This window comes from Actinia tenebrosa, unplaced genomic scaffold, assembly GCF_029948245.1.
Source record: "Actinia tenebrosa isolate PJP-AT-01 unplaced genomic scaffold, QUT_ActTen_1.0 PGA_scaffold2__45_contigs__length_23673736, whole genome shotgun sequence".
Classification (NCBI taxonomy): domain Eukaryota; kingdom Metazoa; phylum Cnidaria; class Anthozoa; order Actiniaria; family Actiniidae; genus Actinia; species Actinia tenebrosa.
The window spans coordinates 16,706,940-16,722,016 of record NW_028292579.1 but is presented as its reverse complement, the minus strand read 5'-3'; the positions used below and the strand labels follow the sequence as shown (position 1 = coordinate 16,722,016).

At 43.6% G+C, this 15,077-nt stretch overlaps 1 protein-coding gene across 2 annotated transcripts; it reads right to left on the bottom strand.

Annotated features, from left to right (window-relative positions):
* Positions 1 to 452: 452 nt before the first annotated feature.
* LOC116300069 (ER membrane protein complex subunit 8) lies at positions 453 to 4,365 on the bottom strand. Of its 2 annotated transcripts, none has more exons than XR_016120534.1 (4): positions 2,817 to 4,365; positions 2,013 to 2,060; positions 1,518 to 1,564; positions 453 to 1,229 (listed from the first exon to the last, which is right to left on the bottom strand). XR_016120534.1 is itself a non-coding variant. In XM_089034467.1 (4 exons), exons 2-4 carry the CDS (start codon positions 2,043 to 2,045, stop codon positions 1,070 to 1,072), a joined length of 240 nt encoding a protein of 79 aa, XP_088890593.1. In that variant the 5' UTR covers positions 2,046 to 2,060; positions 2,817 to 3,418; the 3' UTR covers positions 453 to 1,069. The 2 variants fall into 2 exon arrangements, 1 of the variants encoding a protein (XP_088890593.1); XM_089034467.1 differs by having other exon boundaries at positions 2,817 to 3,418.
* Positions 4,366 to 15,077: the final 10,712 nt, after the last annotated feature.

Genomic DNA, 15,077 nt, shown 5'->3' with positions numbered 1-15,077 from the left:
AGTGGCGATGAAAACAATAAAAATAAACACTCAAATAATTCGCCAAATCTGAAGCTCACTTTCTGAGAAATGTGTTAATAATAAAATGTCCGAATAAGTTAAATACATATGCGTACAAATCAGTATTTATCAATCAGATATAGAATCACACTAATAAAAGATCTTTTATCATTTTTTAATCTTACATAGTTTATAGAGTGACCACAGTAAATTCGTGAAACACTAATTACTAAATAGTACGAAATAGTTTTAGTTAAACAATAGAAAATAATGGAATTTGCATAAAAAATTTGCTATTTAGTAATACTAAAGTTTCACGGATTTACTGTGGTCACTCTAGTGTCTTCTGCTGTACTGAACGTCAGTGAAACATTTGCTATGTCAACCAACATGGCCATCTTTTGTTATTTCACTCCCTTGGGAATAATTGCAAACCAGCAACAACAAGGCTGTGACCATTTTGAATAATTTAATGTATAATTTAATCTCAGAGATTACACATTCTACTAGAAAAAAATGTCATTTTCATAGGTTCTTTTGCCAGAATCATGGAAATGCTAATAAAAATACAACGTTGGATCCTCAATTCTGATTGGTTGACCTTGAGTTCGCCCTCAAGATCAACTCAGCTGCATGGAATGAAAGTTCACAAGGTGTAGAAAATCTGAACAAGGAAGCATATTTTAAGCATATCTTCAGATGTCACCATCAATAATCAGGTTGCAATAAGTTGTGTCTGCCATGTTTTAAGTTGTTGTTATTTACCGCCAATACTGGTTTATATTGGCGGCTAGTATAAACCCGTATTGGCACGGCTCAAAATCACAATAAGTCTCAAGGTAATTCTGAGCCCACAAAACAGAATTGTACAATTTGCACCTATGTCAAAGTACATTTTGGAAGGATTGTCAATCAAGACAATTACCATGACAATCTTTGCACAACAATATTTTACAACGATGTTATGGAAAAAACATTAATTATAACCCAAAAAAACTTACTTTTTTAAATCTGACAATATGTATTATATTTTTTAAAAACAATGTATAAGAGAGTTGAGAGAAGAGAGTTACTGAGCAGTAAGATCTACCAGTCTATTGATATCTCGATTTGACCAATCTAATGTTATATCATCTAGGTGGTTATCAAAATCTACAAGGCTTTGATATGCTTTGCCCTCTATGAGCTCTGACGTCAAGCTTAGTGTCTCTTCTCCCCCATCTATGCATCTGTCAAAAACAAATGTTTTCATATACACATGATAATTTTGAGTTGGGAAGAGGGGAATTCTTATAAAAAGCTTTTAAATCCATAGTTTGTGGTTGTTCATTCATATGAGTTCATGAATAATGTACATCCATTGATTTTACTTTAATTGCCTACCAAAGCAAAAAGTAAACAGCTCAACATATTTAGGTCTATCAAAATAACCTACTCATATTTCTAAATTGATACTACATTTTATGGAGCAAACCATGATACCGTAAACCACAAATAGAGCAAACCATACTACTTACAGATCTTTGTCATTCATCTTCCATTTATTTTCTTGCACTATGTAACACTATGAATAATGGGGAAAAAATGTATCAGGACAATTTTCAAAGTCATGTTCCATCAACTCCAAAAAAATGTAGACAGTAACACAATCTGATTGGCTGGAAAAACATGTCGTATAGAGGCTTTGCACCATCACGTGATGGCAGCCATGACATGAGGTACAACAATAGAGTATTTTCCCCCTGGGAGACTGAATTCTTTTTTGTATAAACCAGATTAAACCAGATTCAATTGTTTCTGCTTCATGTGTAGTGCAAAACCTCTATTAGCATTATAAACTTTGAAGTAAATGCACATCATTTTTATTTTATTTTAGGCAGCAAAGTTAGATTAGAGTGATGCATTGGAATGACTATTGATATATTTCCATGCTTGGTTTTAAAATAACAGAGGTACATAGATGTGTACACAGTACATATAAGTCATGATTAATTGTATTATGTCTACTATACCCTGACTGCTACTTCATCACAGGCTATTGACATCTTGGTATTATCAATCTGCAAAAGAAACACAAACATGTGGTATATGAAAATCCATATAGGTTGCTATCAATAGACGTCACTTCCGGTAATAGCTCTTTTTTGATGGCTTGTAGAATCCTGGAGGTCGTTTTGATCTCTTGTTTTTTGGTTTGATGTCGTGAAAATAGTCAAATACAATAGTTTGAGGGCTTATTTTGATATGCTTTGACTTAGCATCAGTAGTATAGGGAATGGGGGTTCCAGCGCAATCTCAACACGGGGTAAGACCCGCGTCAAAAATCCACCTACGGAAACAACCCACTCCAAGTGTGGTTGGGGGCAACAGCGCAAATATGTTAGTCTATATATGGAGTGCGAAGATTGTAAAGAGTTTGTTTATGATTTCTGTGTAAAGTGCTTGAAACCCAAGTTTGTACCTACTAAACCAAATAAGTATATTTGTTGTGACAAGAAAATGCAAATAGAAGACGACACGTCAGCACAGTGTTACGAATGTGGTAAGAATATTCGTAATGCCGTACCAAATGCTACCAAAGAGCAATATTACGCCAATGGAGGTCGTAAGAAGACCCCATACAAAAGAATAAAATACTTCCGAGACTGGATGAGTCATATCCAAGGTTTACATCCGATATATTTAAGCGACGAAGTAAGGAAGAAAATCATAGACCATTTAGAAGAGCCAACCCCACAAAGTCTACGGAAAACGTTGAAAAAATTAAAGCTAGGGAAATATTACAAAGCTATTCCCTATCTTTTGTCTGAAATTACCGGTAAGTCTATTCCCGAGGTTTCTGATATGACAAAAGCCGAGTGGATGTTTTGTCGGCTGAATAAGGATATTCCTTATTATCCTGATGTAATTTACGAAATATTTTACAAAATAGACCCCAACCACCCCCTGTTAGGATGGATTCCGAGAAAATAAAAATGCAAAACTGGCGTTTATTTTGCCAGAAACCCCACTGGGGAATGCATCGCGCAGAACACCAAGCTATCCCCAGTGGGGTTTTTTGCATTTTGGGCTTACGGGGCTTATTTCATCCCGCGCCAGAGGCCCTCTAGTACGTACACATATATCTTTCTTACGACCCACCAGAGGGTGAACTCCGGACAGCGTCCCGAGACACCCCCTGACTTTTCCAACTTTTCCTCACGAAACCCCCCATCGCGGGGTTGAATCGCACTTTCTACCCCTCCCCCCACGGTTGCTGTGAGTGTGGGGAGGCTTTTTTTTTTTTCACTCACAGCAACCGGTCCAAATGCGTCTACAGCGAGGCTCGAACTCGGGACTTTAGGCCTCCCCAGCTCCAAAGTCCCACGATCACGAGCGAACGCCAGACACATCTGGACGCTTATGTATGTGAAAATTATTATATTTAATCTGCATAATTTCTAGACTGACGTTCGATATGTAAATAGAATCCCGTCACGCTCTTTTCGAAGCAGATGTTTACTGAGCAAGCTTTCTTTGAAGCTCTTCTTTCGCTTCTTGATAGATCTTTTTGCGAGATTCCTCGGAAAGATCTCTTACGACTGTTTTTTTATTCCTTATGTCAGTCTTTAATTTCTCGTACTTTTCCTCTTCGGCTAAGATAAGCGAGAATTCTACGTCGTCTATCTTTCTGTCACGCAAAGCCTTTGAGACAAGGTCAGTGATCGTATTTACTTTAGCCCTTGACAGAGCTATTGTCGTGTCGTGTTTTGATATTTTGCTTGACAACTGTTTCATAATGCCCGTAGCAACAGCCGAAATAATACCACAGGCTGCCCCAACGCTGGCCAAAGGAACTCCAACGATTATTCCCGGCCCAGTAAGCGAAGTAGCAACGCCGGAGCCCGTTAACACAACAGATATGGATCCTGAAGTTATCGCAATCTTATGTAGCGTGCTACGGGCTCTGACGTATTTCTTCCTAACTTTTTCGTAGTGTTTTGCCTGCCCTTCCAAGTAAGCCAGGATTAAATTTGCTTTGTTGAGTCTAAAGTTTTCAGCGTTTAATTCGTTAGGTTCCTTAGGAAGTTCAGGATAAAGTGGAGGTGCTGATGGTATAACATCCATTATATATACTAATGTACGACGCTTTTGGGAATGATATTGAGGAGCAGCCACATCACGACAACCGGGATTACTGGAATTGGAGAGCATTTAGGAAGATGTTTCCACATGCAGACCCCAGTAAGTTCGAAAGAAGACCCGATGGTATTTACTATAACGGCTCTAGGATGTACAGCAACGAGGATTTGAAGCCTACGCTGGTTAATCAAATAGACGATCAACTGAAGCATTCGCCAATGCATAAGCCAACGCCAGCGTCAACGCATGTTGAACCCAGTTGGTCAAAGGAATTATTGCTTGGTACCAGTACTTATCCAATACCCGCGATGTCATTTGATGAACACCCAAGTTTGGATCTAATGTTGAACATGCGGGTCTCTAACGATCATTCCTTTCTGTTAAAGGTGCGAGATATCTTCAAAAACGTGCCCATTGTTCATACCACCGCTAAGGAATCTCATGAATGGTTAAGCGGTCCTAACATGCGTTATTGGCCGCAGCAACTAAACTTTGCAGTTTGGTGTGCCACTAGCGGCTGTGGTGTAAGCGCAAGCTTGATGAAGAATTCAATATTTATGTTTCATTTTCACTTCACGGTTAGAAGAATACTGCATGAAATGGGTGTTATTGCGCTGCCGGGAGATGCCACGTTTTATCCAAGAGATAATAAATACAGCGTGCCGGCTTATGACAGACTTTGTAAGGAGTTTGACGTTGTAGGGAAGGATTTCCGATGCACTGCCGGCGCTAACAATGGTCTGGGGCATATTTGGGCTTATTGGGGGATTGGTGGACACGAGCTAAGTGATAAGGAAGTTCATGCGTTGAATCTACGATGGAACACTGGGTATCACAAAGAAACTCACGACAGTAGCACCTTCTTTGAACCAAACGCTAAGACCACTAAGGAAGTCAGAGACGGACCTCTGTTCAAAGACGAGGGTGGTAAGTATGCAGGGGCTAATCCACTGATTATCAAAATTACCAACGACGAGCAAACAAAGCAATATCTTAATTTCATACCCCCAGAAGGTAAAGGACTAACCAAAGCCGGCCTTGCCCGTTTAAACCGCAGCATAGAAGCTTACGTGTATTCCATCCTTGGAGCTCAGGTAAACACCCGATCGAGTATAGTGGGGAATACCGGCGCCGCAGAAGAGACGCGAGCCGAAGCTTTGATTCTATTCGAAAGTTCGATTTTGGAGGGCGACATTAGCAAGGGCGTACAGCGTTACCAACTAGCTATACAAAATTCTAAGGCCCGACTGGACTACGCAGTAGCCCCGGGTTGTTGGTTAATGCCTAGTAATTTATCTATAAATACTGGTTCTGTAGTAGGATACAACAACAAACTTCAACGAGCTACCAAGGACATGAAGTTTGGGGTGAACGACGTGAACTCTGACACTCTTAGAAGCATCCCCCATTTCGTGGAGAAGCCTAAGAAGGAGCACGTAGAAAAGCCCGCACCAAAGAACGTAAAGAAGAAGGTCCTGCCTACGATACCCGAGGAATATGACCATAACTTACTAAAAGCCGGGCTAGCAGCTGCAGGCGTTGGTCTGAGTTATTATATATGGCGATGAACAACCCCTACGTAGCTGGAGTAGATTGTGTTTATACGACTTACACAGGCGAGAAAAAATACACTCAGAGCTCTTGGGTTGATGTCGCGGGGATGTCCGTAAATTTGAATTACTCAGGAAAGAAATTGATCCTTTGTAGTATTTGCATTGGTACAAGCAGTCACGCCAACGTCGGCTTTAGGTTCCTGGATGAGAATGGCGTACTGCAGCCTATGCGCGCGAAGACAAACAACAGGGAGCCTGTGCATTTTTCCACAGAGCCGCCAACGAATAGCGCTGAGAATCTATCGGTTTGGACTTTCCACATGGTGGCCGATTGCCATGGGAAGGTAAAGCTGCAAATACGCGTAGACGACACCGGAAGCGTTTGCATGAATAGCACGGAGGATCAAAGGAATAAGGATTATAACCACATGACCATAAGCACTTTGACGGTAATAAGTCTCTAGAAGGGAATTTATTCCCTGAAATATATGAATCCGCATCGAAAGGAAACCCATTATGCTCACTACTTAGAGGAAAAAATATATGCAGATCCCGGTTGGTTTGATACTGGGATATGGGTCGAAGTTGGGGGCATTGCGTTAATTGTTCTTACTATTGAGATTGCTATGGGGGTGGCCGCAAACGTAGGGTTTAGGTTGGTTGATGAGAATGATGAGCCTTTATTTCCTTATAGAACTTCGACTAATAATCGGAGGGTTGCTCATTTCTCGGCGCAGCCATTTATGTTTAGCGGTGAGGTACTTTATCCGACTACGTTTCATATGGTGGTCAATTGTAAGCATGCTAAGTTACAAATTTACCCCGATGGCGGCAGTAGCGATGGAACAAAAAATGGTAGGGCCACCATAAATGGCACAACGTCGATTTCTACTGGCATTGACGATGCAGCTTGGAGTCATAAGCCCATTAGCACCACGAGTGTGTTGCCGCTAGTTCCGCATTATCAAGGCGGTGCGAATACTATCTTTACTTATCCCCAGTCGAGGACGCCTCGGGCGCCCGACGACGATAAGCCACCAGTAATACACAAGGATAAGATCAACCCCTCATCTTCTTCAGGAGTACCACTCCAATAGCGACAACCAAGATCCAAATGTTATTCCCCACGAACTTCAACAGTTCTCCGCCAGCCCTAAGTGCCAAGGAAACAACCGAACCCAGCAGCCCAGGCAAGCCGGCTGCCATCTTTTTTCCCAAGTCCGTCAGCCCATTGCCTAATTTCTTTACGCCCGCGCCTGTAGCCTTAAGCGCGGATAGGATAACTCCTACTACGCTTGAAATAGCGACCGCAAACGCCAGCGGAACGCCATACTTCAAAAGGGCTCTTCTTACCTTTTCCTTGGTGGTAAGCCCCAGCTCCTTTTCCAGGTTTTCCTTTTGCGCCTGTAATTCCGCAAGGTGTACCTGAAGGGTTTCTGATTCCCTTTGAGCTGCCTCCCTTTCCTCTTCGGGACGAGTCTGGTCGTTGATTATTTCCTGCTGCCGCTCTATTTGCCCCTCCAGGTCTTCGATGACCTGATCTCTTTGCCGGATTTGTTCTTCCTTAGTGTTAATTTCGGCAACCAACTGCCGCCGTTCCTCTAAAGAGCCGGTTATGGTGATATGCAAGTTTTTAGCTTCTTCCTTGCTCATATCCAGGTCTTTTAGAGCAAGATTGAAGGCGTGTCGGGCTTGGTCTCTTTCGTCTAAAGCCGTTTCAGCTTCTCGCCTGAATTGCAGTATGACCTCGTTCTTGCCCTTGGTTTCTTTCTTGTGAGCATCGGTTAGCTGCCGTATTTGTTTTTCGTAATTTGCTTCCTTTTCCTTCAACGTTTCTTGTAGTTCCTCGGCGTGTTTTTCTAGTGCGACCCTTTCATTCAGGGCTCCCAACCTTTCTAACGCACTTCTGGTAGCTAGTTGAAAGCCTCTTAATCTTGCCACGTTAACCTTGACCGAGCCATTTTCGTCAAAGAGGACTTGTGGTTTGGTCCAACGGTTTTTGTCGGGATATCTCATGTCTTGAACGCTTATGAGGACTTTGTTTCCGCGTTCTGTGAGCCTTACGTCGTCGGCCTCGAAGTGGGAATAGCGCTGCGTTAGCTCTTGCGTTGCCCACTCTACGGTTTCCCGCGCGGTTGCTCCCTGCTCACCCATGTTTCGAAGTTCTATGTACTCGGGGGCGGACTTACCCGGGTTCTTTTCGTGCCACATGCGATTCAAGGAGGTCTTGAAGCTTTTCCACCTACTGCCGTACGTGTTTTCTAGGGCCATGTCGTAGATTAGGGGGTCGGTTTCCGCGCCTTTAGTCCATGCGTCGTATTCTTCGTCGTTAATGTCGACTTGACCTTCTTCGGTAAGGGGATCAAAATCACCTTCTACTTCCATTATATATGATAAGCTCAAAGTTAAACCCCAACGTATTACCTAAGCAGGTTGGCGGACTGAAAGCAGAACGCACCTTTCACCGGGTTACATTCACGCCTTCTAGCGCTAAGCCAGGTGAGACGCTGTATGTAGGCGTGCCCCGCCTAACGGATAACCTAGTATTGGTTCCTGGTACCCTGGCGCTAAGGTTTAACCTAGCAATACAGCCAGATACCGCAGACGCGCGTTACGTCGTCAATAATGCAGGTAGAAACCTTGTTTCCAAAATACGCGTAAAGTTCGCCGGGGAATCCTTGCTGGACTTAAACAGGTATGATTTGTATACCACGTACAAAGACTTATGGTTGACTGCATTTGACCGCGCGCAAAGGATAGAGCAGGGAATAGCAAGCGCAGCCATACGCAAAGTAAGAAGCGCAACCTCTGGCGCCTCAGGAGAAGACGAAATAAAGACTGCTTATGGTACTAAATATGTCGTTCCATTAGATTTCGAAATTATCACGAACCACGGTGCATACTACCCAAGGCAGCTAAGCGAACTGCAGTTCGAAGTGACCCTAGCAGATACTACGAACGTCCTGCAAGGAAAAGATGTAAGTTCATCAGCTGTGGATCCTTATTTCATCAAGAACTTGGAGCTGCAGTACGAGACGGTACACAGCGAAGAGCTGGCTCGTAGCGCTGGCATGGAATACAGCGCTGGGAAGGCTTTCCTTTACGATCACGTCGTGATGTACAAGACCTTTAGCTTCACGAACAACGTCGAAGAGGTCATCAACCAAAGCATTAACCTACCCAGACGCAGCCTTACAGGGATAATGTTGCTGTTCGCAAAGACATACACGGCAGGATTGCGTGACTCTGAGGCATTCTTTAATCCTAACATCACTAACGTAGGCGTTAGCATTAACGGAGTACCTAATAAGGTTTACTCACAAGGGATAAAGCCTGAGGACATGTACCGGGAAGTCGCGCGTAAGTTTGGCGATCAAATTAGTCCAAAGGAATTCTTTAAGGATAAGTACGCGCTGTGGATCGACATGCGCACGACAAACGACGAAGACCTACATGGTCAGGGATTGCGGCTGGTAAATACCCAGGACGGTATTACGTTGGAGATCAAGCGCACCAAACATGCCAGCGACACTACTAAGATCAACGCGTATATCTTCGTAGTCTCAGACGCGCAACTGAGCGTAGAAATGAATCAGCTAAAGAGCGTTGCGTATTGATGCGCTGCGCTCCCTCATCCAAAAAAAAAAAAAAAAGAATGAAATATCCCTTACGTATATAATGCTTCGCGTATTTGAAAACAATGAAACTAAACTGCAATGCATAGTGCAAGGCGATAAACTTTATTTCAAAGCAAAGGAAGTGGCGGCTGCGTTGGGTTACGAGCGTCCAAAAGATGCAATTAAGGCGCATGTTTGCGATAAATACAAGGTAAAGCTTAGCGAACTTAGAGTGGAGGCGAATCGCCTCCCCTCTCATTCACAGCCTAATTCCCTGTACGTAACTGAATCTGGGTTGTATCAGTTGATATTTAGCTCTAAGATGCCAACGGCAGAGACATTCCAGGATTGGGTCTTAGAGGAAGTTCTCCCTACCCTCAGGAAAACAGGTAAATATGCAATGGACAAACGCTTTGACAGTCCTAACAAGTTGGTATTCAAAATAGAAAATGAATTTGACCTGCATAAGAAGGTCGTAAACTACATACGTCGATTCCACCCTATCCTACTGCTCGCACCAGGTCTTGGAGAACTACAGGACTCAGCTAGCAAAAGGATAGTATGTTGGCAGAAAGGGTATCAGGCGGGGCAACCCGACATCTTAGTCCTTAATGCACATAAAAAACATAATGGGTTATGCCTGGAGTTGAAGACGCCTAAGGGTAACGGCGTATTATCCTCAAAACAAGAGGCGTTACTCACACAATACGAGGCAAATGGTTACCTAACCATGGTGTGCAACGATTACGACCTTATATGTAGGGAGATCGACCATTACGCGGAAGGCATTCGTGTACCTTGTCCTTGGTGTGTTAAGGCTTTTAAGACGCAGGAGGCGTTAAGGACTCACCAAAGAATATTTCATAGATATAATGATAGTTGAACAGACACACTGGCGTAATCTGACCGTTGGTCAAACTTACAAAATAAAAAATTATGTCATGTTTGAAGATATCAACCGATTGAGGTTAATCTTGATGCATGACAATGAAGAGTGCACTTTATGGGCACCTGACTGCGTGCGGTATGTCCTTCAAGGTGAGGAATACACACACGTAAGAAGTTATGGTAAAGTGAATGGTCGATGGAAGTTTGACATCGAACGCCGCACCGACGCTAATCCATTATGTGATTAGTCATCCTCATGGGCGGTTAAGTATTGGTCTGCTATGTCGGACCTCATTTTTTCTGTCATGTAATTAGTATGGTAAATTAAGGCTCCTCCTGCGAACGCTGCGATGTAAGGTAACATCATATATTATTCATTTTTCCATGCTTTTCTTACAGCAAGGTAATGGTCTAAGGGCTTGGGTCCGTCGTACAGGCAACACCAAATATGTTGACCGCTACGTATACAGCCACATCGGTTGCAAATGCCGTCCCAGTGTTCCCTGTATTCCCATCTCACGCCCTCAACGTCGTCAAAGCATACGAAGGTCTGGTCTATTTCCTTCTTACGTCGCGTGAGCACCCGGGAGGTTTCGTGGGGACAACAACGTTCGGCTAAGTCTCCGTGGGTTTCACAGACGACATCTTCGAGGTGGTAACGACGACAGCGGTATTTATGCCAGTTCTCCTCGAAGTGAGGTTCATCGCAACGGAGACAACGGTCTTTGAGGCAGACTCTGTTCTCGCGGTGATATCGTAGGGCCTGTACAGTGGACAGTTCCTTACCGCAGTCACCGCAAAGGGTACTTACGGTCTTCTGACAGACTTTCTTGGAAAGATGGTATTGCAGTCGCTGCTTGCTACTAAAAGCTCTATCACATTGCACGCACTTCATTATATATACCTTATTTTTTATTGTTATTTTGTTAAATGCTGCAAAGAGGTCTCAAGTAAGGATCTATCTTTTATTGTTATTTTGTTAAGCCCCCATTAAAAGATGAGGTATCATTCTTTCTCATTGTTGAAACCAGCAAAAAGATAATCATGTTAACCATTCTTCGATCGTGATGATTTAACAAAATAACAATAAAAGATAGACCCTTACTTGAGACCTCTTTGCAGCATTTAACAAAATAACGATAAAAAAAGAAAGACCTATGCTAATTCCTCTTGCTGGGGCTTAGTAAGATCTTCTTTGCGACCTCTTACTCTTCTCGAACGTCGTCTAAAGTCCTTTGTGCTTTAGTATCCGCGGGACACCAATGTCCAACGAAGTCTTCTTCAGAGAATACCTTATTACAGTGACAGCAGCTGTGTTTCTTACGAGGCGTCGGAGGGGTAACGATGATGCAGTCAGCAGGTAGTTCGCACGTAATACAGTCCATATATCTATGGGGGATATCGAATGAAGTCCTTAATGGACTCCTTAGCCCAGCCCGCCATTGTCAAAAGCGCGCCAAACCGTTCTGCACGCTTCAGACCACACATTTCATCGTACAATTCCTGTACGCGCTCTTTTAACCGGTCTATCTCTTCCCTTTGCATTTCTATGGTGTCTCTTTTATCCTTTGCGTCGGCGGTAATCCTTCTTACTGCTTCCACTGGTTCCATCTATATATGAACCCAGATCACATGCCTTGTAACGCTCTGATAGTAGGACCCACCGGCTGCGGAAAGACCCAGTTCATCGTGGAGCAGCTATTAGGATCCTTTAGATACCGCTTTGACTACATAGTGCTGCTTTGTCCCACCTACGTGAATAACCGCACCTGGGAAGGCATAGGAGTGAAAGATGACGACTTCTTCGTAGATATCTTAGATCCTAACGAGTTATCCAGCCATTTGAAGTTCTGGCACAAGCAATTCCCTAAAGATACACAGACGCTCCTCATATTGGATGACATTGCCTGTGGGGACGACGTAAAAAGGCGCACCTCCGAATTAGTGAAGCTCGCCTTTAGCGGCAGACATGACAACATTAGCGTTTGGTTGCTTTCCCAGCAGCTTACCAGCGTCTCTAAGCCCTTTAGGGAAAACATAGGCTCTCTCGTAGTATTTTATACTCCGAGCAAGTCTGACCTGGAAACCATTTTAAGCGACTACGGCGGTGAGATAAGCAAGGAACAGCTGCACGAATACATGCGGCATTTAAAAACGCACCAACATTCCAAGATGATCTTCTCTTTGAGGTTTCCGTATGACGTTAACATATATGGACATTGAGCAGCTCATAGATGAAGTCCCCACACAGTTAGATGAAAGTAACCTCAAGGAACAACTTAACATTCTTGTGTCTTCTGGGAAGTGTAAAGAAATGATAGGTAAGGAACTTACCCATGAGCAGGTTAATAAGCTGTCAGAAGAGGAGGTTAAGAAGTTCCATAAGAGGTACGAGGCTGCCCTTGCAAGTAAGACCACGGACGCCGTAGCAGACTCCGCTATCCGACTTGCCACTAAATTGCTTGGACTTGCACTGCCCATAGACGACGTGGAGCAACTACAGAAGGACATAAGAGATGACTATGTCATATCCCAAGAACTTAAGATAACCTGTGGGTGGTTGTCTTTGAAGTGCGGTAAGTTAATGGCAGTCGCCTCTGCGGCTTTGCACGTAGCTCAGCATGTCGACTTGAAGGAGGTACTAGGTTCCTTCGGAACATCTTGGAAGGACTTCAAGAAGGACAGAGAAGTCGAAAAGGTCTTCCAGGCGGCACTTGCTGAGGTACCTAGTCAAGTACCTGCAAGTGACTTATCAAGTACTTAGTCAAGTCATTCGCGGGAATTACCCAGGTCGCCTCAAGTACCTAGTTAAGTACTTATCAATTCCTTCAAGTCCTTAGATATAAATGAGTGAAGCTGAATCGAAGGCGGAGGAAACCCCTCAAGTAGAGGAGCAACGAATCACCAAGGCTAAATCTCCAGGCAGAGTCGCTGCCGGAAAGAAGCTCGCGGAGATGAACAGGAAGAACAAAGCCAAAAAAGAAGAAAAGGTGGAGGAAGAGGAATCCTTTATTAATCCGGGATACGTCATTGGCGCGTTAGGAGTCGCTATAGCAGCAGGCAGCCTTTACTTACAATGGCGGGCAACGAAAAAGGTAGAACCACCAACGTATCACGCACCTGTGGAGGTTAGAAAAAGTAAGATCCCTGAAATGGAGTAGATTTATCACCACGTACCGTGGCGACCTAGATTTTCCTTCTCGCTTTGTATATATGTCGACCGCGGTTGTTGAAAACTGTTGAAGAGGCAGCTATCATTACTTCCATCGTTTGCGGGTATTGGTTGGGTAGGTAAGAAAGTGCTCAAAGAAGACTTTACTGAAGACCCAAGCAAGAGCTTCGCTAACTTTGCTAAGATGACCGCTGCCGTAGGCGGGGCTATCATGGTAAAGGATTACCTACGGAAGGAAAAGTACCTACCTAATGTATAATGGTTAGCTTAGTCGCAGGTGGAGTCATTGCAGCTTTAGCATTTTACAGGGGCTAATTATGGTGGTCAATATTTGGATAGATTAGTTAGAGGCGACAAAAGCGGTGCCGCCGAAAGAAAGAGACACGACTTAGCGCTGGAGAAATATCAAAGGGACGTTGCAGCTTGGAATGAAAAAAGACAAGCTTACAGGGATTGGTTGGATAAGAACTACCAAGACAAAATGCAGGCAGACAAGAACTTCGAAACACAGACTACGCCTTCAAACTTTATGCGCAAGCACACCCCGACTTTAGAATGAAAAAGCCTCAGTTCAAGAATTACTACCAGCCTTCTAAGAAACAAAAAGACAATGAATTGGTCTTTGTAGGAGTCGCAGGGCTGGCCGGAGGCGTGGCTTTGGCGTATCTAATATAATGATCGTCTTTTTGGAAAGCGACAAGAATGACTTTACCACGTATTTGAATCCTCCATCAAAGCCTGTAAGGTTCGGTTGGTTAGTTGCTCTTTGTACAATTCTTGGTATAATTTAATTAATGGCTTGTCATCGGAACTTCCGGCACCAAACCAAAAATACCAGATTCCCATTACACCCCCATAACACGGCTAAGGAGCTAGCAAAGCATGGATATACTCTTACCACAGATTACCCCATGAAATGACATTTAAGAAAAATAATGGAGCGCTAATTAAAGGACAGTTCATTGGTAGAACTCCTGGGGCCTTACTAGTACCACAATAAATAGCGGCAATACATATGATGTGAAATGGAAAGTCGCATCCTCTTACGAAGTCTATTGCGACTTGGTTCATAGTTACAACAATGGAGAAAAGTCTTCTCTTATGTCCAAGTTTCTGCCCCAAGGTAATCCATTTGACCCAGTAGAATACACTCCCATTCTTTGAGCTATGACTTGTCTAATTTGGGTAGAAAGCATAAACATCACCATTAAAGGGACGGAAAGACGGTGGATTTTAACGGACGTAAGATCAATCTTGTTTTGGAATTCATATAATGGGCCCGCGTAGAGGACAAACTTAAAGGATTTACTATGGGCCGGAAGGCTATTGGAGAGGAGCGTCAGCTATCAAGAAACTCGCGACCGCGGCCAGGGTATCAGACGAAACGGCTAAGAACTGGTTGAAAAACAAACCCTCTGGCAGGTTTATCTTCCCGTGCCTAAGTACATTCCCAGGCCCAGCTTCACCGTAAATACCCCCAATGAAGTTCATCAGGCGGATTTGCTTTTCTTGCCGCACGATAAGGTGAGAAAGAAGACCTATAGGTACGCTTTGACCGTAGTTGATATCGCAAGCAGATATAAGGACGCCGAACCTATAACCAGCAAGGATTCTGGGGAAGTCGCAGAAGCCCTAGGTAGGGTTTATAAGCGCGTCTTGAAATGGCCTAAGCTGCTGCAAGTGGATGCGGGGACGGAGTTTATGGGCGTGGTTACCAAGACCCTG

Excerpts from the sequence above, each read along its gene's own strand:
- LOC116300069 (XM_089034467.1), bottom strand. The coding sequence starts at position 2,045 with ATGTCAATAGCCTGTGATGAAGTAGCAGTCAGG. Across the intron at positions 1,565-2,012 it reads GTGATGAAGTAGCAGTCAGG|TGTTACATAGTGCAAGAAAA; the intron begins GTATAGTAGACA and ends CATTATTCATAG. Across the intron at positions 1,230-1,517 it reads AAGATGAATGACAAAGATCT|ATGCATAGATGGGGGAGAAG; the intron begins GTAAGTAGTATG and ends TGTTTTTGACAG.